Source organism: Erigeron canadensis, chromosome 9, assembly GCF_010389155.1.
Source record: "Erigeron canadensis isolate Cc75 chromosome 9, C_canadensis_v1, whole genome shotgun sequence".
Taxonomy (NCBI): Eukaryota; Viridiplantae; Streptophyta; class Magnoliopsida; order Asterales; family Asteraceae; genus Erigeron; species Erigeron canadensis.
Genome location: NC_057769.1, coordinates 26,157,218 through 26,181,687, shown reverse-complemented (window position 1 = coordinate 26,181,687; position 24,470 = coordinate 26,157,218). Strand labels below are relative to the sequence as shown.

The 24,470-nt window shown below is 35.9% G+C and overlaps 5 protein-coding genes across 5 annotated transcripts; 3 read left to right on the top strand and 2 right to left on the bottom strand.

Moving 5' to 3' along the window:
• The first annotated feature begins 361 nt into the window (after positions 1–361).
• On the top strand, positions 362–3,900 carry LOC122581579 (2-oxoisovalerate dehydrogenase subunit alpha 2, mitochondrial-like). Its single transcript, XM_043753813.1, has 9 exons — positions 362–619; positions 967–1,131; positions 1,216–1,398; positions 1,487–1,644; positions 2,126–2,225; positions 2,343–2,454; positions 2,536–2,675; positions 3,346–3,531; positions 3,662–3,900. Exons 1-9 carry the CDS (start codon positions 380–382, stop codon positions 3,827–3,829), a joined length of 1,452 nt encoding a protein of 483 aa, XP_043609748.1. The 5' UTR covers positions 362–379; the 3' UTR covers positions 3,830–3,900.
• Positions 3,901–7,362: 3,462 nt separating this feature from the next.
• Positions 7,363–8,792, bottom strand: LOC122581741 (probable transcription factor At1g11510). Its single transcript, XM_043754010.1, has one exon. The coding sequence runs from the start codon at positions 8,699–8,701 to the stop codon at positions 7,613–7,615; it is 1,089 nt and encodes a 362-aa protein (XP_043609945.1). The 5' UTR covers positions 8,702–8,792; the 3' UTR covers positions 7,363–7,612.
• Positions 8,793–11,170: 2,378 nt separating this feature from the next.
• On the top strand, positions 11,171–13,185 carry LOC122583426 (craniofacial development protein 2-like). Its single transcript, XM_043755830.1, has 2 exons — positions 11,171–11,185; positions 12,475–13,185. The coding sequence occupies exons 1-2, from the start codon at positions 11,171–11,173 to the stop codon at positions 13,183–13,185; spliced, it is 726 nt and encodes a 241-aa protein (XP_043611765.1).
• Positions 13,186–13,336: 151 nt separating this feature from the next.
• LOC122583425 lies at positions 13,337–14,248 on the top strand. The gene is made up of 2 exons (XM_043755829.1): positions 13,337–13,674; positions 13,786–14,248. Exons 1-2 carry the CDS (start codon positions 13,337–13,339, stop codon positions 14,246–14,248), a joined length of 801 nt encoding a protein of 266 aa, XP_043611764.1.
• A 15-nt stretch (positions 14,249–14,263) lies between these two features.
• On the bottom strand, positions 14,264–23,270 carry LOC122583424 (proline--tRNA ligase, cytoplasmic-like). Its single transcript, XM_043755828.1, has 8 exons — positions 23,265–23,270; positions 22,972–23,177; positions 22,757–22,823; positions 22,527–22,649; positions 21,982–22,134; positions 21,619–21,903; positions 17,426–17,641; positions 14,264–14,299 (listed from the first exon to the last, which is right to left on the bottom strand). The coding sequence occupies exons 1-8, from the start codon at positions 23,268–23,270 to the stop codon at positions 14,264–14,266; spliced, it is 1,092 nt and encodes a 363-aa protein (XP_043611763.1).
• Between the last annotated feature and the right edge of the window lie 1,200 nt (positions 23,271–24,470).

Sequence of the window (24,470 nt, the reverse complement as noted above, 5' to 3'; positions counted from 1 at the left end):
GCGTATAATATTATTATTATTTAAAATTTAAAATACCAAGTAAAAGCTAAAGAGTTTTGTTAATGACAGCCCTAAGGGCCGCAGTATTAATTAACTTGATGCTTTAAAAATTGTACTTTGTCTTGCGAAAATTCAGGGGCGATTATTGATCTATAGAGTACTACTTTTTATGCATGTAATAAGTTATTGATGACAATGCATATAATAAGCTGTTAATGACAACCCTTAGGGCTGTCATTATCATTTTAGAAAAATAACAAAACGACAAAGAACAAACTCTAAATAGGAGAAACGGACTAGATTTGGATTATATATAACACTCTCACTTCACTTGAATTGTTGTTGTTGTGTTTTCCTTCAATCAATCTGCTTCTCTCTGATGGCTTCTTGTCTCTTAACAAAATCAAAATTTTTCATTTCTCACAATCAAAACATTTCCAAAAAATTACCACTTGTTCAAAATAATAAATCACCGTTTCCTCACCACCATACCCCATTATCACAATTTCCAAAACATGTAAATCATAATCATTCTTCTAACAATATTAATGTTTTATATCGTTATTTCGGATCCTTCTATGTTCCCAAAAGACTGCATTCTACCACTAGTCTTGATCAGGTCAGTATTTCATATATTTATCATATTAATAAATTAATGTTTTTTTTTTTGTTACATGTTGTTTTTCATTTAAGTTATCCATCATTATATATATAGGATATATATACACACACACACATATATATATACACACAATAACAATAGGTTACATTTGTGATTACATATGCCAGTATTGCTCTTTTTTTAATGTTAGTTAGGCAGTAGAAGCAAGTTTAAATTTAGTCTACCTCTGTCTATATTAAATTTGAATCCTAAGTTTGACTTATTGGACCAAAAAAGTCAACCTTCATCGAAATCGCCTTTTAGTTGAGATATCGTTAAATATGAATATTTTGATTTAAATGCAGTTGCCTGATGAAGCTCCATCCCAGCAAGTCCTAGATTTTCCAGGTGGAAAAGTCAACTTTACCCCGAAACTGACATTTGTATCCGGTTCTACTGACGAAAGGGTCCGTTGTTACCGCGTTCTCGATGACAATGGTCAATTGTTGTCCAACATCGATTCACTTAACGTAAACAACTAAATTTTGTTACCTTTTTGTTTTTTTCGTTTCAAAACGTGTATTTTTATGATCTTGTTGTGTTTGGGTATATAGATCAGTAAAGAATTGGCTGTCAAGATGTATACCGACATGCTAACACTTGAGGTTATGGATACAATCTTCTACGAGGCGCAAAGACAAGGAAGGATATCGTTTTATGCAACCACAACAGGGGAGGAAGCAATCAATATTGCATCTGCAGCCGCTCTTGATAACGATGATTCTGTTTTTCCTCAGGTCAGTTTCGTTCTATCTTTCTGTGTAATTTGTCACTTCAGCTTAAAGTGGAGCCAATAATGATATGAAAAATCTTGTTATAATGCAGTACAGGGAGCCCGGGGTTCTACTTTGGAGAGGATTTACTATACAAGAGTTTGCAAATCAGTTGCTCGGAAACAAATATGATTATGGTAAAGGAAGGCAGATGCCTATCCATTATGGATCTAAAAAGCTCAATTATTTTACAGTGGCATCAACAGTAGCGTAAGTAATCAACTTTTGTTTATGCATACCTTGTAGTAGATGCCAATTTGGCAATTTCAATCAATCTGCTTATGACGTTGTCGATCCAGCTTATGTTATATCTCTAATGGGTCACACATTAAAATTGTGTAAACAGAAATAGCTTAAATGGGTTGAACGGACAAACTGTACTTTATATAACATAAAACCTTGTATATCAGTTTATTCAAAGTATGGTTCTGTTGAAATAATACATGCATTCATGTCACATTTAATGATTTGTAGATAAATGTGAAAGTTTTCTACCAAAAGTATTTCAGGTTACTCACTTTGACCCGTACAAAAAGTACCAAATTTGATCTGTTACCCACCCAGTTTGCCATATATAGTTAGTAGTTTACGCTCAAGCAGTTGATACTTTTCAGCAAAAGGAGTTTGTGCTCTGTTAAATAATACTGAATAGGTTGATGCTTGACTGTTATTCAATTTCTGTCTACTCCAGATCACAAATCCCACATGCAGTCGGTGCTGCATATTCTATGAAGATGGAAAAAAAAGGTTCATGTGCAATTACTTATTTTGGTGATGGTGGCACCAGTGAGGTAAACACAGAATATTAAATTTTAAAATTGCTACATTTTAAGTTAATGGATCATAAATTGTACATTTATGAAGTTAGCATTTGATTGTTCTAACTTTGTTATTCCAAATAATCACAGGGAGATTTCCATGCTGCTTTGAACTTTGCTGCCGTTTTGGAAGTCCCAGTGATTTTCTTCTGCCGAAACAATGGATGGGCCATTAGCACACCAGTCCATGAACAATTTCGAAGTATGAAAATCTTTTCATCCGATTTGTTATATTCCTACTTTTGTTAAATTATTGACTTTTTGGTTAAATGGTCGGTGGTAGGTGATGGTGTTGTCGTTAAAGGGAAGGCGTATGGAATTCCTAGTATTAGAGTAGATGGTAATGATGCTCTTGCTATCTATAATGCTGTTTCTGAGGCGCGTAAAATGGCTATTAAAGACAACACACCTGTTTTAATTGAGGTTTGTTCTTTCCTTTTCGTATCATAAATTTCCATTTAGGTAACTAGGTACACAATCACTTTTGAGGTCAGACTATTTACTCTTTGGATTTGAATACAGGTTTGATTTGTTCAGTATAAGTAACATTTACTACGAGGACAATGTGGTTCTTAATACATAAAATTTGTGCAACTAATCTGAATACTAAGTTTTGCAGGTGATAATTTCAATCCATATTAACTTACATAGGGTTTATTTGTAATCTAATGTGTCAAATGGGTATAACCAAAAGAACTCAGCTAATACAAAAATGGCCTGACTGGGTCAAATGGTTTGGAAGTCGCCATAGTACATTGTTATTGAATGAAATAGGTTAATGTGATTTCTATAATCTTACCTAATTGACCAAACACTTTTTAGAAAATGGACTGAGTGCATCTGGTTAGGCCAATCTGACCTGACCCGCCAATTTTGCCACCTCCCATCAGGATGCATCTCATGTTAGTTGAATACGTGCAAGATGACTTAGATTTTACTCACCATATGTAGGTTCAAGCTACCCGGTGGGGTTTCTGAACATAGAAAATTCACTATACGGCCCTATAAAGATAAGATTATGATAAGTTCAAAAGGATTGGGATACTAGAGTTCTTTTGTTGGGCTAATCTTGCAATTGTGTGCTAATAATTAGGCCCTCACATATAGAGCAGGACACCACACAACGTCAGATGATTCAACCAGGTACCGCCCAGTTGATGAAATAAAGTGGTGGCGAGGTGATCAAAACCCTATAAAGAGGTATAGGAAATGGATTGAAGGCAAAGGCTGGTGGACTGCTGAGGCCGATTCCAAACATCAAAGCAGCATAAGGAAACAGGTAAAAGTCATGACTTTATGTTTGACTTTCTTTTGCAACGCGCATCTTGATGTGGAGTTATTCATATTCATTAGATTAATAACATAATAATCATCCATTTAACTTGTTGAACTGATTATGCTTTTTGTAGTTAGCACAAGCGATTCAGGTTGCAGAAAAGATAGAAAAGCCTCCAGTTGCAGATATGTTCACCGACGTTTACGATATCCCCTCTAAGAACCTAACCGAGCAAGAAGCTATTCTAAGAAAAACTGTCAAGAAACATGGACAAGAGTATCCCTCCGATGTTCCGTTGTAAAGAAATCTTCATCATTTATGCATCACAAAATATATGATTGAATGAATTAGATAAACTATGGTATTTGTCAATTTGTTACGTTATTAGGTTAAAAAGGTAGAGCATTTTACCAAATGGGAATACTTAGAGCATGACATCTTCATAATTCGTGATCCTCAAACATGAAACATGGAAAGAAAATAAACCCAAGTTTAAGAATAAATTCCTAAGATCAAGGAATGTATTATTTAGCATAGCAAATCCCTAAAATCTGGGATCCCATCATTGAATTAAGATGATAAATTTGATCTCAAGATGAATTTATATGACTTCTGCAAGAAGTGACAAAATCGAGTGTATCTCCCTGTTTGTAAAGTACCACAAGTACGGTTATACATCAAGTAACTCGTGAGGACCATCTCAACAACCAATTTTTACAGCGTCTTAGTAGCAGTACCAGCCTTCTTCAGGGGTGATGCGTAAAATAAATGAAATAATCAAATATCAATAAATATGTTCACGTGGACGTGTTTTTTCTTTACGTGAAATGGTCATAATTGATGAGTTTTGAGAAGCAATAGTGCCATAAGTATTGTTAAATCTACCGACACCACTACCACCACCATAACTAGCTGCAGTTCCATTAAGAGCACCATCTTGAACATGGATATCAGAAGCAGTTACTTTGAAGTATTTGAGTTTATTTATAATCACGTCCATAATCTTGCACACTCTTGTTCCCCATGTTACTTGAAGACGCATACACCAGTGGCGGACCCAGGATTCATAGGGACGGGTAACACAATTTTTTTTATTGATAACCTTATATCGACGTAAAATAACGATACCGACTAAATTGTTACGATTTTTTAAGATTTTTGGCTATTTTTAATGATTCGCCAAACACACTTGTTCCTCATGTTACTTGAAGACGCAAATGCCCCCATGGACTTACCATACTTCTCAATGTCATTTTTGTCTCGTTCCCCTCTTTGCTTTGCCATCAATACTTACCTCACCTTTACTAATATGAGTTAACTATAGATATATATAGCTAAAACAATAATATGTGCTCAGAAGACGATTGTGAAGATCAATGGAGAATATGAGTAATATGAAAGCATAGACATTTTAGAACAAAATTTTTTCAACATTCACATAGTCGTGAGTTCTTTTATATCCACATCACAAACTTTTATCTTTATATCTCCGCTGCAATACCTTGGAAGATATCACCAACTTTTTGTCTATTAGTTGCCGACAGGCTGGCCTCTCTTGCCACACCCAACTCGTAAGTAATTGAGCTTTTCATCAAATATATCCGTAGTTCATATATGATTATATAAATTCAATACATTTATAGCTATAAAAACTGTTAGTATAACGATATGGCACACTATAGCTACAAACTCGATGCGTCATATTGTTATATCAACATCTTAGAATTGTAGTTTGTTAAAAGTTATTCATTAACATTAAAAGTGTAAAATCAGATCAAAACATAATTGGAGTATTATTATTCGATCACTATATGTTTGAAGATGTATCACTCATTGTACGATCCCACTACTTGTAACGACTATCTATTTGTTGGTGATTCTGAAAGGCAGGAAAAAGGAAAGAAATCTCCGAGACTTGAATGTTGCTGTTATACAACAAATAGACTTCAAGACATGTATCAGGTTTCACACTACTGGAAACTAGATAGAATGTGACGTACCAGAATAGAATATCGCATTCATATGATATCTATTCCACGCGATTCGAAAGAAGAACTTTAGATCCGTCTTAAGGCCGAGGCTAAAAGAAAAACTAATATAAAATGTTGATCTATCAAAAATAGAAGGAAAAGAAAAGTTAAAAGGAAATACAACAAAATTGATATGGTTTAGGAAGAGGATATACTTTGACAACAGAAACAAACGTTGAAACAAAAGTTGACCCCAGGAGAGGATCTAAAACAAACAACTCTTGAGATCTCAAGCAGATCTTAAAAGAAATGCAGCATTAAAAAAGTCAAGTGAAAGGCAGGCCGGAGTGTGAGACAGAACTTCAAGGGCAAAGGGAAAAGAATTAGGATTATGATGTAGCAGAAAAAGAGTACGCCAATCCACTGACCGAAGGCTAATTGCTGGAGGCTAGTTTTTGGAATTTAAGAAAAGGCTGATATGTTTATACCTTCTGCACAACCTCAAGGTTCAAAACTGCTTACTCGTGATTGCAAAACCAACAACAAGATCATCTAGAGGAGGATCCAATTCAAACATGCAACACCTGATGTCATGTTTGATAAATCAGAGAAGACTCGTATAAATGCCGGACATTATAAGCTATTTGAACACATGTGATAGATTATGTTGCTTCACACCTCAGTTGCCTTTAAACCATTGACGCATTCAGATATAACCTGAAGTTAAGCCATCATGACATAATCAAACTTATCAAAGTATGCTGCAGAATTACAAGCGTCCTGAACTCTAACCATTCAAAATCGTTCAAAATACATCATGAGCTCATGTCACACTAATCTACAAGGCTTGGATTCAAGCTCAGGCTACTCGTACATACGTACGCCACTGGAGCTTGAAAGTAAGCCATGAAAGTAGTCATATGCTCCAGAGTTGCTCATTTTGGTTCCTACTGAAGAGTAAATTACAAGCCAACCACACCACAACAAAAAATATGTCAAACACAAGCCGGATAACATTTACTTATAGATGGAACAATTTGGGTACTGTGTTATCTCAAATGGCCAAATTAAAAGTATTAAGCTAGAAGAACGCGTCAAACAGATTGACGTTCGATTGAACTTTATCTTTGGCACATACAACCTCTATATAGTTTCTCGAAGCCAACTACACCCATCTAGTGCGCTCTTTCTTTTAGGTGTCGAGATTTCTAGAAATCTTGTCCTGGCACCGACTCACGTGTTTTGTGCCTCTACCTCTTCTACTTGTACCCGCTATTTGGTCCCCAAACTCTCTTACTTTTTATAATCACAACTGACAAATCAAATTTATACTCTGTATATTACAGTTAAAAAATAGGCAAAAGATTTTGACAGTAAAACTAATCTGTTTCACAAAATCCTAACAAAAGACCTACTGCCAAAAGAGATCCCTCGCCCGCCCATGTTGACAACTCTGCCCACGCTAAAATAGATGCAATTTGTTCATCGGTTCTAAAGACAGAGACTTGTCTCAACCACAATTCTATGAGATACAAAGCTATCAGAAATTCATTTATTGTATTTCACTCTGCTGAGCAGCACTCATTTATTGTACAAAGCTATCAGTTATTGGCACCCACCATTGACCTTATTGGAACTGATAAAAGAATACCCAAACTAACTGATATGTATGGCTTCAACGTCAACATATCTCTAGAATTAAGATTCTTAACGGAAATCATGGGGACACAATGTGAACCATAAGATAGCACATAAGGAATAAAAATTAATGCAAGATACGCAGAATCGAATACTCTGTATTAAACAGGGACATGCATAGCAAATACCATTAATGCAGAAAATGAACGTAACTACTGATAAACTATAAAACACAAAACTCATCCAGCTACGGAATGAAATATACAAGCTTAACCATTGACAAAATCATGAAACAAGTTATTTTCTCAAAAATCAAAAAACTAATATCAAGTTCACAATTTCAAGTAAAAAAAAGTATAAAAAATTACTAGCAAACACATATTTCTAAGATAACTACGAGTTCTTATTGAATACCACATTTGATATGCTCCAACTTGAGGGCATCACCTTCCATCAACAGAAAACTTTAGATTACCTCAATTATCGGACGAATTAACAGCGTCAATAACTACCAACGCCTGTTCTTTAAACAAATCCATCCGTTTCACACAAAGCACAAGTTCCTGCCTTTTCAACGCCTTCCATTTCTCCTCCAACTCCTTCCGTTTCGACCCTCCAACTAACTCCATTCCACCCTTCACAATCTCCTCTACCAAAACCGGCCCCTCGTTACCCCCATACCTAACAAACCGATTCACATCCATACCCTCCTCCACCTTCACAACCCCATGTCCCTTCCTATCAACACCACCATTCAACTTCGCAACACTACCACTCCCACTAGCAACATTAACCTTAACAACACTACCACCATTTTTCGACACAGCCTTCTTTTTACTCTCCATCCCACCGCCCCAAATCAATTTCGACAAATCATAACATTTCTGGTCATGACTCTTGGAAAAGCTTCTATCTTTACCATCTTTTTCCTTACCAACATTATTAACAAACTTCTTTTTCAACCTCCTAATTTTATCAGACAATTGTGTTTGTTTAACATCTACAGATAACGATTTCTTAATTAAATCATGAAATGCACCAATATCATTAACAGGACTCTCACCATTCTCTTTGTTATAATCAATCATACCTTTCAATATCACAATCTCATCTTCTTCACTCCACAGCCTCTGAAACAGCTGTTTTTTACTATCATCATCCCCACTTCCATCTTTCTTAGCTTTCTTAACTTCCAGCACCGGGGACTTCTCCGTTACCGGCGCAGGCCTCTTCATCGAAATGGGTTTCGCCGAAACAGCCTTTCCGGCGGCGGTGGCGGTTGTTTTAGGCGGAGAATCGTCGGAATCTGTGTCAGAACCTGATTCTTCTTCAGATTCTGACATATTTTGATCTGGGTTTTGCAAATTGTTGGTGGGTTTTGATGGGGTTTGTGAAATTAACGTTTTTTGATCTGGGGTTTGTTTATTTTCGCCGGAATCGGAATCGGAGGCTTCTTGTGATTCAGATTGTGAGTCTTCTGAGCCGGTAGCTTCTTCTTCTTCTTCATCTTCTTCTTCAGATGATGAAGAATGATTAGGGTTTGATTCAGGTTGTTTTGGGGCCATTGATTTTAGGAAAGAATTTAAGGGTTTTGGAAATTAGGGTTCGGAAAGAAGAAAAGAGCTGCTAGCTGATGTATGTATCTATTGGCAGATTCCTTTGTTGATTGTGTATATATAGGTTGTAAGTATATTTGATTTGTACATAATTAAGTCCTTGAATTTACTGTTAATGGCATTTAGGCACCATATACTATCTGTGTATTGAAATTACATTATGAGGAAAACGTTAAATTTCAAATCACATAATCGGTAAATTTCGGGGTTAATTTGAAATAACTCTCAATATTTCAATATATCATATAATTCATAGATGTCGGGGTTAAACGTGGTTATTTTTAACATATTCAACCTTCCTATCCTTTAAAATATAGTAAATAAATAACCATCGATCTGTCTCATATATAGATATATAGAAGATTGAGATGAGCGACTAATTTAGGATTCTGATTAAATAGGGTCCTTAAAACATTGACTCAATAAGTCAATAGCCATTAAAGTTCTGGCCTAGTCAAAGGCATCGAATTTTTAACCTAGAACTTGACTTCGAGCCCCTGTGTTGGACAGTTTTCTAGTGGGTATTTTCACGAGAATCCACTATGCTATAACGTATACTTAATTAAGACGATGGGTATGCTCAGACTTCGAGCCTCTGTGTCGGGCATTTTCTGGTGGGTATTTTTCACTGGAATCCACTTTGCTATGTGTAAGATATGATGGTCACATCTTTCAAAGCTTGATTGGTAATCACTAAGACACTAACGTCGTCGAATCTTCTCCGGCGACACTGTGATTTTTCCGGCGAGCTCGAAAACAGTGTTTATTGGCTAGGGTTTGTGCGGAATGTGTTTCTGAGTGATTTGGTACAAGTTTCATGCGTTAATTCGAAGAACACAACAAAGCTATAGCGTTTTTAAGTTTTCCGGTGAGTTTTTCAAGTTTTCCGGCGAGTGTAGATCGGATTAATTTCTGGTCAGGGTTTGTTCACGGTGTCATTGTGAGTGTTTTGGTGTAAGTTTGATGTTCTAATTCGAAGGAACGAAGGTTTTATCGGCGTTTGAAGTTTTCCGGCGAAGTTGTTGCATTTTCCAGCGGTTGTATCGCCTGAGAAGAAGAAGGAGGAGTTGGTCGTCATCGCCGGTTAGAGATAAAGGTGGAGATGGTCGTGGTTCAAGATCCCGTCGCCGGAGCCGTTGTCGGAAAAACGGGGGAGAAAGAGAGAATCTATGTGTGTGTTTGTGTTTGTGTGTGTGTGTGTGTGGTGGGAGGAAGGAGACGACGGGAAGGGGAGATATCAAGGGTTGGGATTTATTTTTTAGGGAATAATCCAATGGTCAAGATTTGTCCCCTAGTTTCCAAAGAAAATTTAGGCCTCAAATGAACAAAACACTTGATTCCCTCATCTGGGCTTTTAGCATTTAGTTCAACACGATAACATAATACATATTCTTTTTTAAAAAAAAAAAAAAAAAACTTTCCTTCAATATTTCTATTTAATATTTTTATTTTTAGTTTTTTCAATTGGACCCTTGATTAGACACTTTATAAGGATTTGACATAAGATCTTTTATTTTTCCATTTTTAAAAAAAAATAATAATTATTTTTGAAACTTTTTATTAGAATCTCTATATATATATAATTCTCTATCTTCAATTAATTATGTGGCGTACTTCTTTGTTCGCCACGTCATCTTTTTCCTACGTGGCATTCATATGTTGTTCGTCTACTATAACTTGACAAATCATCATCCACATAATCATTAATTTTTATCAATTTTAAATATCAAATTAAAAAGCTTTAAGTAAGATTAGAACTCATTACCTCTAACTACTAAATTCAAACACAAACCACTTAATCTAATTTAACATTTATTAACTTTTTCAAACATTAAATAAATATAATACAAAACGAAATATATCACGTCAAATTAATATCGCTACGAGTATGGCCGTATGGAAAGTCAATCTTTCTTTCACTAACAAATTCCCACCGCTATCTTTTTTTCACACAAAAATTGTATTTAGTTTGAATTAAATTATAGAGTATAAAATATTTAATTAAAGCTTTATCAAATTCTTAAATTAATTTTTTTTATATTATCATTTATATAGTTATATTACAATGAACATGTATATTTAAAAAGAAATATATAATAATAGTTTCTTACCGGAAATATATAATATTAATATTATGACATAAATCGGTTAATAAGAATTCACTACAAATATATTTTAGAAGCATGTTCCAAATTCAAAAAAATTTATGTATTTTAAAAGATTTTGCATAATTTACTTTATAAAAAAAAATCATAATTCTTAGTTTTGTATAACTTTTAAGATATAAAATTTTTTATTTTATAGTTGTATAATACGTGAACAACTTTTAATTTAGATATATCATATATTTTATATCTAACACGGGTTGTCTAAACAAATTTCATAACGCTAACATAGTATTTGCGTGTTGCAACTACGATGGTGATAGCTGCGGTCTGGTAGTGACGGTGCAGGTGGTGACGACAATGATTATTGGTGGTGGCGACGGCGTCGAGTGTTGTATGTTAATGTAAATACAATTGATGTAAATGTGGTAGTGACGACATTTAGAAGATAAAGAGGATGCCATTTAACCCTTGTGTATCAACACATGGTGTCTATTAGAACTTCATTAATATTAACACGATATCTGCGCGTTGTAACGGCGGTAGCAAAAACTATGGTTTGGTAGGGACTGAGACTGGTGGCGATTGTGACAACTATCGGTGGTTGTAGGGGCATCGAGTGTTGTATGTTAATATACATGTAATTGAGGTAAAGGTGATAGTGAAAATACTTAAGATAAAACATTTCTTCCTTGCTAACATGAGTATTGTTGTAATTAACCATATGATGTAAAGGTGTAAGTGTCTTAATATACGTCTTTCACTAATAGAAGTAACAATTCTTTCTTGAAAATCTTTGCAGGTTATATTTTAGGTTACAAGAATTTCAAAAAGAATATATATGTACTTTAATGGAAATCTTTTTTCTAATTGTTAAATTAATTGTTATAAATTTAATGTCAGTTCGTGCAACGCACGGGGCAAAAACCTAGTATGTATATATGTATATATATATATAGGGTAACACTCCAGTGAGAACAGTCTTAAAATAAGAACGGTGAGAACACTTAAAAAACATCATTTTGATGTATTAAAAGTTCATAAAACTAACATAGTGCTTAACTAATTATCATTATTTAAGTGTATAACAACACATTGGCCTGTAAAAATCAAGAAAATCATGTTTTTTGTTTTGTGCATCCATCTTGGATACATATTCTTCAAAATAATACATCCACCAAAAAACGTGATTTTTTCGATTTTGACGGATCAATGTGTTATTAAACAGTTAAATAATGATAATTAGTTAAGCACTATGTTAGTTTTATGGACTTTTAATACATCAAAATGATATTCTTTAAGTGTTTTCACCGTTCTTATTTTAAAACTGTTCTTATTTGATTGTCCCCTATATATATATATATATTTAATAATATTGTTATTTAGATATATAGATAGATTATTATATAGATAGATTATTATTGTTATTAATAATATTATTGTTATTATTTAGGATAATTTCTTGATATATTATTTTTGTTTAAGCTTTGTTAGATCTTAGAAATCCCTGATTTCAAGGGGAAATTTAATTTAAGGTTCTCTTGATATATTATTAATCTGTTGTTGTTGTTGTTGTTGTTGTTTACTTGATTAGTATATTTACTTGTAGAGTTTTAGTTTAAGCTGACTCTTGCAAATGGTTACGTGAGGTCATGTCCTTCTGATTCGGGGACGGGCAGGCATAGGGGGGTTAATGCTAGAGTAAAGAGAACCTTTAGGCTTAGATTAGGGAGCTGGAATGTAGGTACACTTAAGGGAAAGCTTTTAGAGCTAGAAGACGCTTTGGCTAGGTGTAAAATAGACATTGCGTGTTTTCAGGAAACTAAGTGGACAGGTAAAAGCACTAGAGATGGGAATGGATTCAAGCTTTGGTATTCTGGAGCGCCTAAGTCGATAAATGGAGTAGGGATCATCATAACAGATCAACTTAAAGACTTTGTAGTACATGTGGAAAGACACGAGGATAGGTTGATGTTGGTGAGATTAGTGATACAAGAGGAGACGATAAATGTGATCAGCGCGTATGCCCCACAATCGGGCCGGAGTGAGGGAGAGAAGAAGAGATTTTGGGACTCACTGGATGAGCTCGTAAGGAGTTGCCCGGATGACCAACGACTAGTTTTAGGAGGAGACTTAAATGGGCATATAGGAGTACAGTCAGACGGCTACCCGGGTGTACACGGGGGTCTAGGATTTGGTCGGAGGAATGATGAGGGACGCAGGATATTGGATTTCGCTTTTGCGCATGACCTGATTATAGCAAACTCGTTCTTCCGAAAGAGGAAATCTCAGTTGATTACCTTCCAGAGCGGCGGCAATGAACCGTAGATCGACTACTTCCTGGTGCGTAAAGGAGACTTCAGGGCTTGTAAAGATTGCAAGGTCCTCCCTAAAGAGGGTTGCTACTCCCAACATAAACTGCTAATTTTGGATTTATTCTTGATTAGACGAGCAACCAAGAATCCTTTGGAAAAACCTTATGGGTGAAGCAGCAGAGGCGTTTAGATCGACGACCAACGCGAGGTTCTCATTAGAGATTCAAAACGGCGAGCATATAGATGCTGATCAGTTGTGGACACACTTGGCAAAGGGTATGAGGGATACGGCAAAGGCGGTACTAGGGGAAACAAGAGGGACAGGTAGTCAGCGGAAAGGGGGTAGGGAATCTTGGTGGATCAGTGAAGAGGTCAAACCAAGGTTGCGACAAAACTTAGTTGCTTTAAAGAACTTATCAAGAGCAAGCAAAACGGGACAAATGAGGACTGGTCCTTGGCTAGGCAGAGATACTACGAAGCCAAGAAAGAGGCAAAGAAGATTGTAGCTATAGCAAAAGAAAGAGCGTACGAAGAACTGTATAAGAAACTAGACTCAAAGGAAGGCAAAAACAATATATTCAAAATTGCTAAAGCAAGGGAGAGAAAAACGTAGGGATTTAGGAGACGTCATCTATATTAAGGATGAAAGCGGACGGAGCATTGTGAAGGTGGAAGACATTAGGAAAAGATGGGAAGAGTACTTCGCCAACCTGTTTAATAGGAGAGAGTCGGGGCGAAGTGAAGGAGGAATCGATCACGGTACTCACTCAGATATATGTTGCGACGACGACGATACTCCGAGGATCAGCCAAGAGGAAGTAAGGCTCACCCTAAAGAAGATGAGGAGAAACAAAGCAACAGGTCCAGACCAAATTCCTATCGAGGCATGGAGATGCTTGGGAGATGTGGGGATAAGCTTGCTGACAAGCCTTTTCAACAAGATTTGGACAAGTGCAAAAATGCTAGAAGAATGGAGACTTAGCGAGGTCATACCTATCTATAAGAACAAGGGGGACGTGCAGAGTTGTAGCAACTATAGGGAAACAGAAACCTTAAACAAAATGCTTCAAAGATAAAAGTATACGACGTGACTATAAGATTGATCTTATAAAATGACATGTCCCGACCTGAATTTTTCAGTCCAATAATAAGATTAGTCTTGTTAAAAACCATGCTGATTAATTTTTAATACTTCGGGAAAAATTACATTTTTCAGATAAAAAGTGTTTATGGCCCATAGCATACCAAAATTAATTCTTTTCACCTCAACGGGATATTACACATTACCCAAACGCCCATTACATAGTAGAAACTATTACCTCTTCATCTGTAACAACCGTGGTTCCTGACCTTTTGACCATATGTACAATTTAACTAACTATCGAGTTGGTTAATATAGTTCAAGTGCAATTTGAAGTTCATTAAGTGCAATGTGTACATATAGATCAATTTGTCATGCAATTTGGGACGTATGTGTTAGTCGAGGTCATTAAGTTAAGTTATGTTGTGGGTTCGTTTTGCCATTTGAAGGATTGACGATTTGCTATTCTTTGAATTTGGCGGAGCGGGAGCCTACCCTTTTTGGAACTTAGGACGGCCTCCCCCCTTCCATTTCCTCCTCCACCCATTTCATTTCTTATCATTTCTCTCTTTCTTTTCTCTTGCAAGAAAAACACACACAAACACATATATCTCTCTCTAAAATTCTTGCATCCAAACATTGTTATTAGTGAAAGTGTTAGTAGATTCAAGGGTTATTATCATTATCATCATCATCTAGCAAAGATTTGGGTTATCAAAGTGCAAGAAACTTCTTCTTTAGCTCAAAATTCGGATTTATCACTTAGTGAAAGTTTTGGTAAGTTAAACTTGACTTAAAATCATCATTTTATGTTTATTAACTTGTTCTAGTTGATTTCAAGTAAATTCGGGTCACAAATCGGGTCAAAACGAATTAGGGTTCAATTAGGGTTTTGACATGGGTCAAAATGGATTTGAGCAAGGATTTGATGTTATGAATCAAAATTATGATATGGGTTATGTTCAATGATGTTAAAATATGGTGATTTATGCATAAAAATGTGTCTTGGAGCTTCCTTAGTCGATCTTGAAGTCAAGAATCTGCCTAGTCGGAGCACGGCCGCTCAGATAGACGCACCGTGCTTGTGGTCGTGCTATGTGCCCAGTTCTTCTCGTACTGCAGACTCTCACACGGCCGACCGTGCGAGCGGCCGCAGTATTTCTGTTCCTTCCCCAACTTTTTCGTTCGGTTATCGGTCGACTTTTGATGATCCAAAACTTGTTTATTGGTCTTATATTAACATACTAAGGTTAACAAAATTGGTTAAACACATTTCTAACACTTTGATTTTCAAGTGGAATTTTGGTGCTAAGTCATTGAACCGTGTCTAACCAAAACTCTTCATTTGTCATTTAAACGTTTTCGAATGACTTATAAAACATCTTTAGGGGAAATTGTGGTATAGTATAACTAGTATTGACCATGTCTTGTATTGTGACATATATTGTTAGGTTGTGGGCTTTGGACGACCATTGGGCATTCGTAGCTTGATATTAACTTGCCATTGCCGATCAAGGTGAGTTCGTAGCTCCCTACTCGTTTGAGATTCGGGCTGAAAAGTGTACAACCTTTGTGTGTTAACTTGTTGTTCGTGCAATTATGTGTTGCCTTGATTGATGATATAGTTCAATTGAGCATACGTTTGATTTCCTTGATGATGACATGACTTGATTGTGCATATGTTGAGTGTCTTAAGTGATGACATTGTTTGATTGATGGAATTGTTAACGTGTAAATACATGGTTGTTATATGATTATTGTATGTGCGTGTTTGGTTGACTTTTAGGTTAGTTGTGTATATATGGAAGACGATAATACCTTCGAAAGGTTGGAGATGTGGTGGGAAGGCTGCGGGTGACCCTATATATAAGCATCAAAGGCCTTTCAAAAGTAGTATCATACGAAGTATATACACATAGTGTTTGTTTCTGGGTGGACATTGATGGTCATGGTGCAATTGAGTACAATGAAGTACATTACGCGCAATTGAGTACAATGAGGTACATTACGTGTAATTGAGTGCAATTAAGGGACATTGATAGACATGTTGGGCATTATAGAACTTGTTAGATACTTCTTGATATCATTATTACTTGTTCTTGTTTACTATGCGTATTCTAAATACCTTGTGTAGTTCATTATGTGAGTACATATGTGAGGGTCATTGACGGACATTGATTGATTAGGTATTGTTTGAGTATGATTGATTTATTTATGATTAGGGTAGTTGTACATACATGGAAGACGATGATACATTTAATGAGTTGGAGATGTGGTGGGAAGGCTGCGGGTGACCCTGTATACAAACATCTAAGATTCCTTAAATGTAAAGTCGTATGAAATGTATGTGCATTGTGCATGGTTGAGTTGATGGACATGATGACATTAAACGGGTACTTATGTACTTGATGACAATATCGATGACAATAGAGGGACAATGTGTGCATGTACAAATAAACGGGTACTTATGTACTTGATGACATTAAACGGGTACTTATGTACTTGATGACATTAAACGGGTACTTATGTACTTGATGACAATATCGATGACAATAGAGGGACAATGTGTGCATGTGCAATAAACGGGTGCTATACGTACTTGATGACAATTGGATGACATGAGAACAATTGAGGGACATTGATGGACATGTCTGGCATTTTAGAACTTGATGGATATTTGTTGATGTCGACATTCTGTGTTCTTGTGCATTATGTGTGTTCTAGTTATGGTATGATTGTGCAATGGATACATGTGGGTCCAGGTTGCGCTACGAGCCAACCTATATTGAGTACTTGCGTCTTTTAAGGACTTACTGTAAGTGTGTTCCTTGTTCATTAGCTTAGTTCATATTGTGAATGGCTTTGGCATTAGATCCTCGTCATTTGCCCCTACGAACTCACCAACCTAGTGTTGACCTTGTGTAGTACACTTTTCAGGTAACCTTGTGAATCCAAGATGTGATGCTTGATGGATGCTTGCGCTAGAGTTTGGGCTTGGTCTTACATGGATCAAGGATTCATTTTCCCCCATCTGCATTATGCTTTAGGTACTTGTTTGTTGATGATGGATTCACCGAATCCCTTTAATTTTCATATAGTTCACGTTCTACGATAATCCCATGCATACGCTATATCTTTTCGGTAGTATTTCGACCCTAGCTCGGGGTGTTACATCATCGCACCATGGAGCCAAGATCAACTTCTTTTGGTCCAAAGCAATTATGAATTCATCCCAAGTTTTGTTTACTATAGTACATGCATCCCGTTTTTGCTTGGCCAAATCAAACATCGTTTGTTGAATATTATCGAGCATAACCTTTACTCTATCAGCCAACTCAGCCAAAGGCACATCAACTTTTTCTCCATTATCACGACGAACAGTCCACACCTGAAAAAAACATTCGCTACATGTTAACTAAAGCACTTGTGTAATGTACAAATTTCTGTTTTCGTTATGTTTTTATAAAGATTCGTGTGGGAACTAAGTTGGAAAAGGTAGATTAGATAGATTATCAATATGTATATGTATAGAAAATGGGGGAAAGGAAGAAGATACAAAAGAGGTGGGAAGGGGTATTTATACATTATCCTAATATCACTAATACCCCTTCCACACTTAGATAATTACAATTAAACACCACTAAAATATAAAGTTAACAATCTGCCCCTTGGTGTTGAATTGTAAATGGTGCATCGTCATCGATCTTTAAAACTTGGTGATGGAACTTTAAACATTCTGTGGATTCGAAAACTTGAGTTTCTTGTAAAATGTGGAAGCTTGGTATAAATGCGGAAGCTAGGCTTGGTGTGACGTGCGGAAGCTTGACTTGGCTTTTAGTGTAGATTTGGTATTAAATGATTTGTCACTTTAGCTCCCCCCAACTTGTCATATGTACAAAAACTTCTCAAAATCTTGCTCCCACTCAATCAATCACTCTATTCAAAATATACAATAAAAAACATACTAAAAGATCCAAAAATGATTTGTCATTTAGCTCCCCCTCAAGTTGAGCATAATCTTCAAAACAACGAATTAACTTATGCATTGTGCTCCCCTCAGATGGGCAATCCATTATGCCCCCCTTCAAAAAGGATAATCAATCTTTAAATCTTTTTTCTCCCCCTCAATCTGAGCATAGTCTTCAGAGCAAAGAATTAAACTTCAAAACTTTCATTGTGCTCCCCCTCATGATGAATGTGAGAACCACGTTCATCATGTATCAGTAATAGTTAGCACAAAAGGTGAATGGAAAGGTTTATTATGAAGTTTTAGTATTGAACAAAACAGATTTTGAACGGGTTGTACACTAAAATGTGTACAAGCCATTTCCACAACAACTTACTTTAAGAGAATTTTGGGAACCCATTTTAGTACGGGTCCAAAATTCTTACATACTTTCGAGAAATAATGGTAAGTTGTGTCAATTTGATCCACACAGACTGAATTCCACAATGGGGTTTCATTTAAAAATAGTTTTTGTGGAAACAATGGTGATTTGAGGGTGGGAGTTGGAGTTTGAGGTTTGGACTTTGGTGGCATATGTGAAAACCAACCATATTGATCTCTAAATCGAACGGTTTTGGTAGTAGGATCCTTAAAAAATCGACAAGTGTTGTATCGAGGGACTGTAGGAGTCTTAGGAAAGTTAGGCACAGATTTTGGAAAGGTTGGTTTTGACTTTTGAAGTGGTGGGGGATATCTCTTTGGTGGTTCAATAGTGGTTGATTCGGTCTTTTGTGGTGGTTGAGGAGGTTTTGGTGCAAGATTTAAAAGTTCTGAAATTGAATATTTGATTTGTATTGAGTCACTTGACTGGACTTTTGGTTTGGTGGAAAAAGAGTTGTTTTCTGGTTGTTTCAGTTGATTTGGCGAAAGGGAATCGGGATTAAGGGGCGATGAAGAATTCACTTGAGTTGACAGAGTTGCAAGTTGAGTTTCTAAAGACCGAGAATAAGCTTGAAGTTGTTCGATTATCTTCAGAAATTTTCTCTCTTTACTCACAAACAAAATGGACTTGTTTTGAAATTCGTTGCGAAGTTGAGATATCTTTTCAAGCGAAGCAAGTTCGTTCAAATGACTCCCTGTGATTCGATCGGCGATTTTGGAATGAGCTTCTCTAAGTCGATCATATAACCGATTAAACTTTGTTTCCAGAAGATCATTTTCCTTTTTGGTGTTTTCAAACTTTCCCAAAATGAGATCATTAGTCGACTTGAGCTCTTTGTTTTCCAATTTGAGTTTCTCATTCTCAAGCTCAATTAAATGAATTTTGTTAAACGCATGTTGTTTGCTTGAGTAAATCTTTGCGATGCAAGGAGTGATATGAGGTTGAATTATTGTAGTTGAACAACATGAACATATCATATCTTTATGGCGTTTCTCTTGATCAAAAGTAGATTTTGTAGTCGTGTATGAAAAAAGCTCTCTCAAAATGGGATCATTTGTAAAAATGTCTTGTGATGTATGGGTCATCATCTAGGAATCAAAATGGCAGCCGATTAAAGAACCCAAATGAAGAGATATACTTAGTCCAACAACTAATACTTGGTACTAGTCCTTAGCCCAATCACAAAACCCAGCCTAAAATAATATTCAACCCAAAAGATATTTAATCCCAACAAATGACTAGTCCAATTAAAGAAAAATGTAGGCCCAACATGCACCTAGTGATAAGACATAGCCCAATAAAACATGAATTAAATCCAATCAGGCCACGCGTGAAATTAGTGACTGACACACGTTTGACCACTTTAGCACGCGTTGAACTATTCTTCAGACTACACGGTTTTAACTACTTAAAATTCGACAGCTGTAATGCACTATCAAAATGAAAAACATGAATTGATGCTTTTGTCTTGGAATTAAAAACATGTAAATTTATAAAACCAATACATGGTTTGATACAAACAAAGCACCATGCGTATACTTTTACCTTTCACGTGAATATGATTCCTGACACCACACTACCCGATCTACAATACACGCAACCAACAACTCACAATATAACTCCTCAAAACAATTCGCTTTACAAAGTAAACTAAAAATGTTCGTTCTTTTCTCTTTCTTCTATTATCACTTGCTCAAAAACTCAATCAATGCTTTATGAAAAATCTCTTTTATCAAACAACAAATTTTCTTTCAGTTTCTTGCAAACACATACCAAAAAGAAGATTCATTCAATCAAAAGCAAAGACAACAAATGAACAACCAACTATCAGCAAGCAAGTTCGGGTTTTGCGACAGGATGGATTTCTTGTGAAAGGTGACGACTATCAATTACGAAATTTAAGGTTCGAGATAGATGAGATAAAAGATATTTGGTGCAAAATGAACAAATTGAAGAAAGAGGCTCAAAGAAACAAGTTAAATAGATCAAGATCGAGTGGGAGAAAGATAGGGTTTGAAGATTTAGGTAATTGTTTCATTTGTAATTGAAATAATGTAATGGGTTTTGAAAATGAAATGATTTGTTTTTATATGGGTTATGAGTCGGGCTTGGGTATGAATTGAAAAAGAGTCTTTGAGTTTTGATGAACTAATACCGGTATTCGAACAAAGCCGGTATTAGGGAAGAGTTAAATGAAAGCTGGTTTTAGTGAAGAATAAAAATAGATTGAAATTGATGAACAAATACCGGTTTTCGATTTTACAATTATTGATACCGGGTTTCAAAGCTAATGTTGAAATGAAGAAGTAATGTCGGTATTCAGAATGCACAAGTAATACCGGTTTTCGAATAAAAAATTGGGCATAGTTTCTTTTTATAAAATTAAAGAATTCATTACTAAGACCGGTTTTGGTGTAAACCAGGTACTTTTACAAGCAAACACAAACTACTCAATTTTTGATGAAAGCCGGTAGGAATCCCGGTAGGAAACCCAGTATGAATACCGGTATTAGAACAGAAATTCAAAGAAGAAGTGAAAACCGGTAGGAATACCGGTAGGAAAACCGGTATTACAACAGAATAAAAACAGAAACTTGTAAAAATTATGAAAAACGGTCTGGATTTTGCGCCATGGGCTCTGGTACCAATTGTAATGTATAAATTTCTGTTTTCGTTATGTTTTTATCAAGATTCGTGTGGGAATTAAGGTGGAAAAGGTAGATTAGATAGATATATCAATATGTATATGTATAGAAAATGGGGGAAAGGAAAAAGATACAAAGGAGGTGGAAAGGGGTATTTATACATTATCCTAATATCACTAATACCCCTTCCACACTTAGATAATTACAATTAAACACTAAAATATAAAGTTAACAACTTGCATTTATAAAGAACGAACATCCACACCTAAAAAAAACATTCGCTGCATGTTAACTAAAGCACTAGCATTTATAAAGAACGAACATCGTTTTACCTGTTTATTCCCCAGATCATCTAGTCCTATTTCAATTCTCAACGGAACTCCTTTCATTTCCCAGTGAGAACACTTTTGTTTAGTTGAATAATTCTCTCTGAGGTCTGCTTCAGCACGAATACCCATGTCCAATAAGGTTTGAACAGTATTTAAGCATGTATTCGGTAACTCTTTAGCACCTGCACCCTCGTAAGGCATAGGGATCACGATAACTTGAACTTTTGAAACCTTTGGAGGCAGAACCAGACCTCTGTCATCACCGTGAACCATCATTAACACCCCAATCTGCAAAATATTACACCTAATAAGCACTTAGATTTAATTATACAGGTAAAGGTTAATGAATAAAAACTACTTAGTTACCACTTTGGTACTGAATCCCCAAAATTTTTGCCAGACCATTGCTTTGTCACCCTTTTTATCCTTGAAATTTATGCCAAAGATCTCAGCAAAATTCAGGCCCAGGCAATGGGAAGTTGCACCTTGTACGCCACGGCCTGTATTTGGAATAAAGGCCTGCAACCATGGAGGCAGACTCTATCATTCATAAAAGCGATAAGATAACAGATTCAATGGATTGGATTAATACCGGTCATTTTTTAGTATGAGTTAAAACAAGTCATATTGTGTGTTGCTACACAAGTACTTCACTTTTTAAGTTACTTTTTAGAAAATCACGTAAATGATAACAATCCAAATCTTTTGAAAAAAACATATTAACAAGTTGTATCACTAAAACTTAACTTTTGGATATAACCTTTCTATCGCTTTGCCCTTCATTTCCTTTCATCTAACTTTTTTATATAGAGCGGGGATTAAACAAAAAACCAAATCACCCCAGTCTTTAAGAAATGAGTTGATACTGCAAGCATTAAGTTTCATAAATCACTCGTATGATTTATAAGTACCTCAACGCTGGTTGTGTATAGACCACCCACAAGCTTTTCAAGCTCACTTTTCTTCCCTTTGACAACAGGGACAGCCATATACTTTTCATATAGACGCCTATAAAGTTCAAGGATTTCAAGAACCTACAATACATCATTAGTCACAATCAGAAGATCCATCTTACCAAGAAACAATTTCTACTTGTTCATGCTTGGAACAAATGTATCAATAAATTACTAGTGTATAATACCTCAACGCCTGCCTCCTCTTTTGTGGCATGAGCAGTGTGACCTTCTTGCCAAAGAAACACACGACTCCTACCATAATGGAATATTTAGAATTGACTTGAGACAAAAGCAAATTAATAGCATAATAGATGAGCAGGTAGACTAAAATCAGAATTTATATGATGGTACGAGTAGGGATGCAAAATAATCAGGGATATGACCATGCACCGGAAAGTACCTGATAAACAGCATAGGGTTAGTAAACTCCATTGAGATACTATTGCACCATTGGTTATAATTGCACCATCGAATATATTTTAAGGGCAAGGCATGGCGTCCACGAATCATTTTAGAAAAATAGGGGTATATGAGAGTTTCACTAGTCGGGTGAAGAGAAATAGGAGTTTCCAATACAGGTGCATCAGATATTGTGATACGACCAACCTGAAAAATATTTTTGTGAAATGTTTAAATTGTATATACTGCAGAACAATAACGATATGCACGACAGGAAGCCATAAGCTATAAAACCACCATATATGTAAAATATCATATACCAAAGGAAAAAAACCCTCTCTCTTTTTTTAGAGTTTCGGTAGACACAACAACTGGGAAGCAGTAATCTTTAATGTTCATCTTCTGAATTTCTGGAGTAAAAAAGTTCTGCACACAAAAAGAAGTTGACTGGCCTGTTGACAACAACGAAAAGAAAAGAGAAAGTAAGCTTATTGCTCCAATCGAGCTTACTTGAAAAGTATCCCAGATGTGCTTTGCCCATGAAAGGAGGATGTCACATAATATGCAAAAATGTCAGTTTTTGTAACAACCTATAAAGAGAAGAGAGAGAGTAATATTTAAACATGAATCGATGTCACATAGTTACGCCAAAGGAACCTCCTATTTTTCCTCCTATCAAACGCATAGGCTGCAACTAAAATTTCTCCATTCATTTGTGTCAAGGAGACACTTGGGAGATGGATGTCATAATAGATGAGGTCTGTAGAAGTAGAAGACGTTCATAGCGGTTGTTATCACCCAGACGATGTATACTGATCGCATATCCACAAGTGCAGTATCAGTGCTCGAATCCATATATCTTAACTCAATTCCCCATTGGCCGAAAAAATACCACTTTGATGATGCAAAATCGAATTGTGGGTCAAAATCATCACCAGGCTCGTCATAGAGAAAGTCAGTCATAAAAATGACAAAAAATGGTATAACACAAATTACCATCTTGGAGAACGATATTCTTGTGTGGATTCACATGCCCTTCTAAACTCAACACCTTCGGCATTCGTGGTCGAGATACCAAAATAACAATCGCCTTCAAATGGCTGTTCGCTTATCTAGGTCCATCATTGATGTTCGCCCATTAAATGGGTCCACAACAACAACAACACAATTTCCATTCAGGACTCCAAACAAAATTAAACTATTTACACAATCTAGAAGTTTGAGTACGGCATTCGGGGAAAATAATCCTCCCAAATGAAGACTGTCCTCCCATCTTCTAGCCTATACCCACCTACTTTCCCAAATTCACAATCTTTATCAGAAAAACCCATGACGAGGGATTCTCAAGATTGTTATAATCCTGTATAAAATGTGGGTTTTTGTGATTAAAAGAGTTACTCGTGCACCTGACTGTTTTGAGGAGCTCCGGTAAATCAAAGCCTTTCAGGATGCGGAACATAACGTCGTGGTGGTTGCTTGGATCCATCTTCAGCAAAAATG

What these genes read in the sequence shown, in the direction of transcription:
- LOC122581579 (XM_043753813.1), top strand. Translation starts at nt 380, where the DNA reads ATGGCTTCTTGTCTCTTAACAAAATCAAAATTTTTCATTTCTCACAAT. An exon ending in CTACCACTAGTCTTGATCAG is followed by an intron (nt 620 to 966) that starts GTCAGTATTTCA and finishes ATTTAAATGCAG; the next exon opens with TTGCCTGATGAAGCTCCATC. An exon ending in ATGATTCTGTTTTTCCTCAG is followed by an intron (nt 1,399 to 1,486) that starts GTCAGTTTCGTT and finishes GTTATAATGCAG; the next exon opens with TACAGGGAGCCCGGGGTTCT.
- LOC122581741 (XM_043754010.1), bottom strand. Translation starts at nt 8,701, where the DNA reads ATGGCCCCAAAACAACCTGAATCAAACCCTAATCATTCTTCATCATCT.
- LOC122583425 (XM_043755829.1), top strand. Translation starts at nt 13,337, where the DNA reads ATGGGTGAAGCAGCAGAGGCGTTTAGATCGACGACCAACGCGAGGTTC. An exon ending in AGAAAGAGGCAAAGAAGATT is followed by an intron (nt 13,675 to 13,785) that starts GTAGCTATAGCA and finishes AGAAAAACGTAG; the next exon opens with GGATTTAGGAGACGTCATCT.
- LOC122583424 (XM_043755828.1), bottom strand. An exon ending in GGGGATTCAGTACCAAAGTG is followed by an intron (nt 21,904 to 21,981) that starts GTAACTAAGTAG and finishes AATATTTTGCAG; the next exon opens with ATTGGGGTGTTAATGATGGT. An exon ending in ATGATCTGGGGAATAAACAG is followed by an intron (nt 17,642 to 21,618) that starts GTAAAACGATGT and finishes TGTTTTTTTCAG; the next exon opens with GTGTGGACTGTTCGTCGTGA.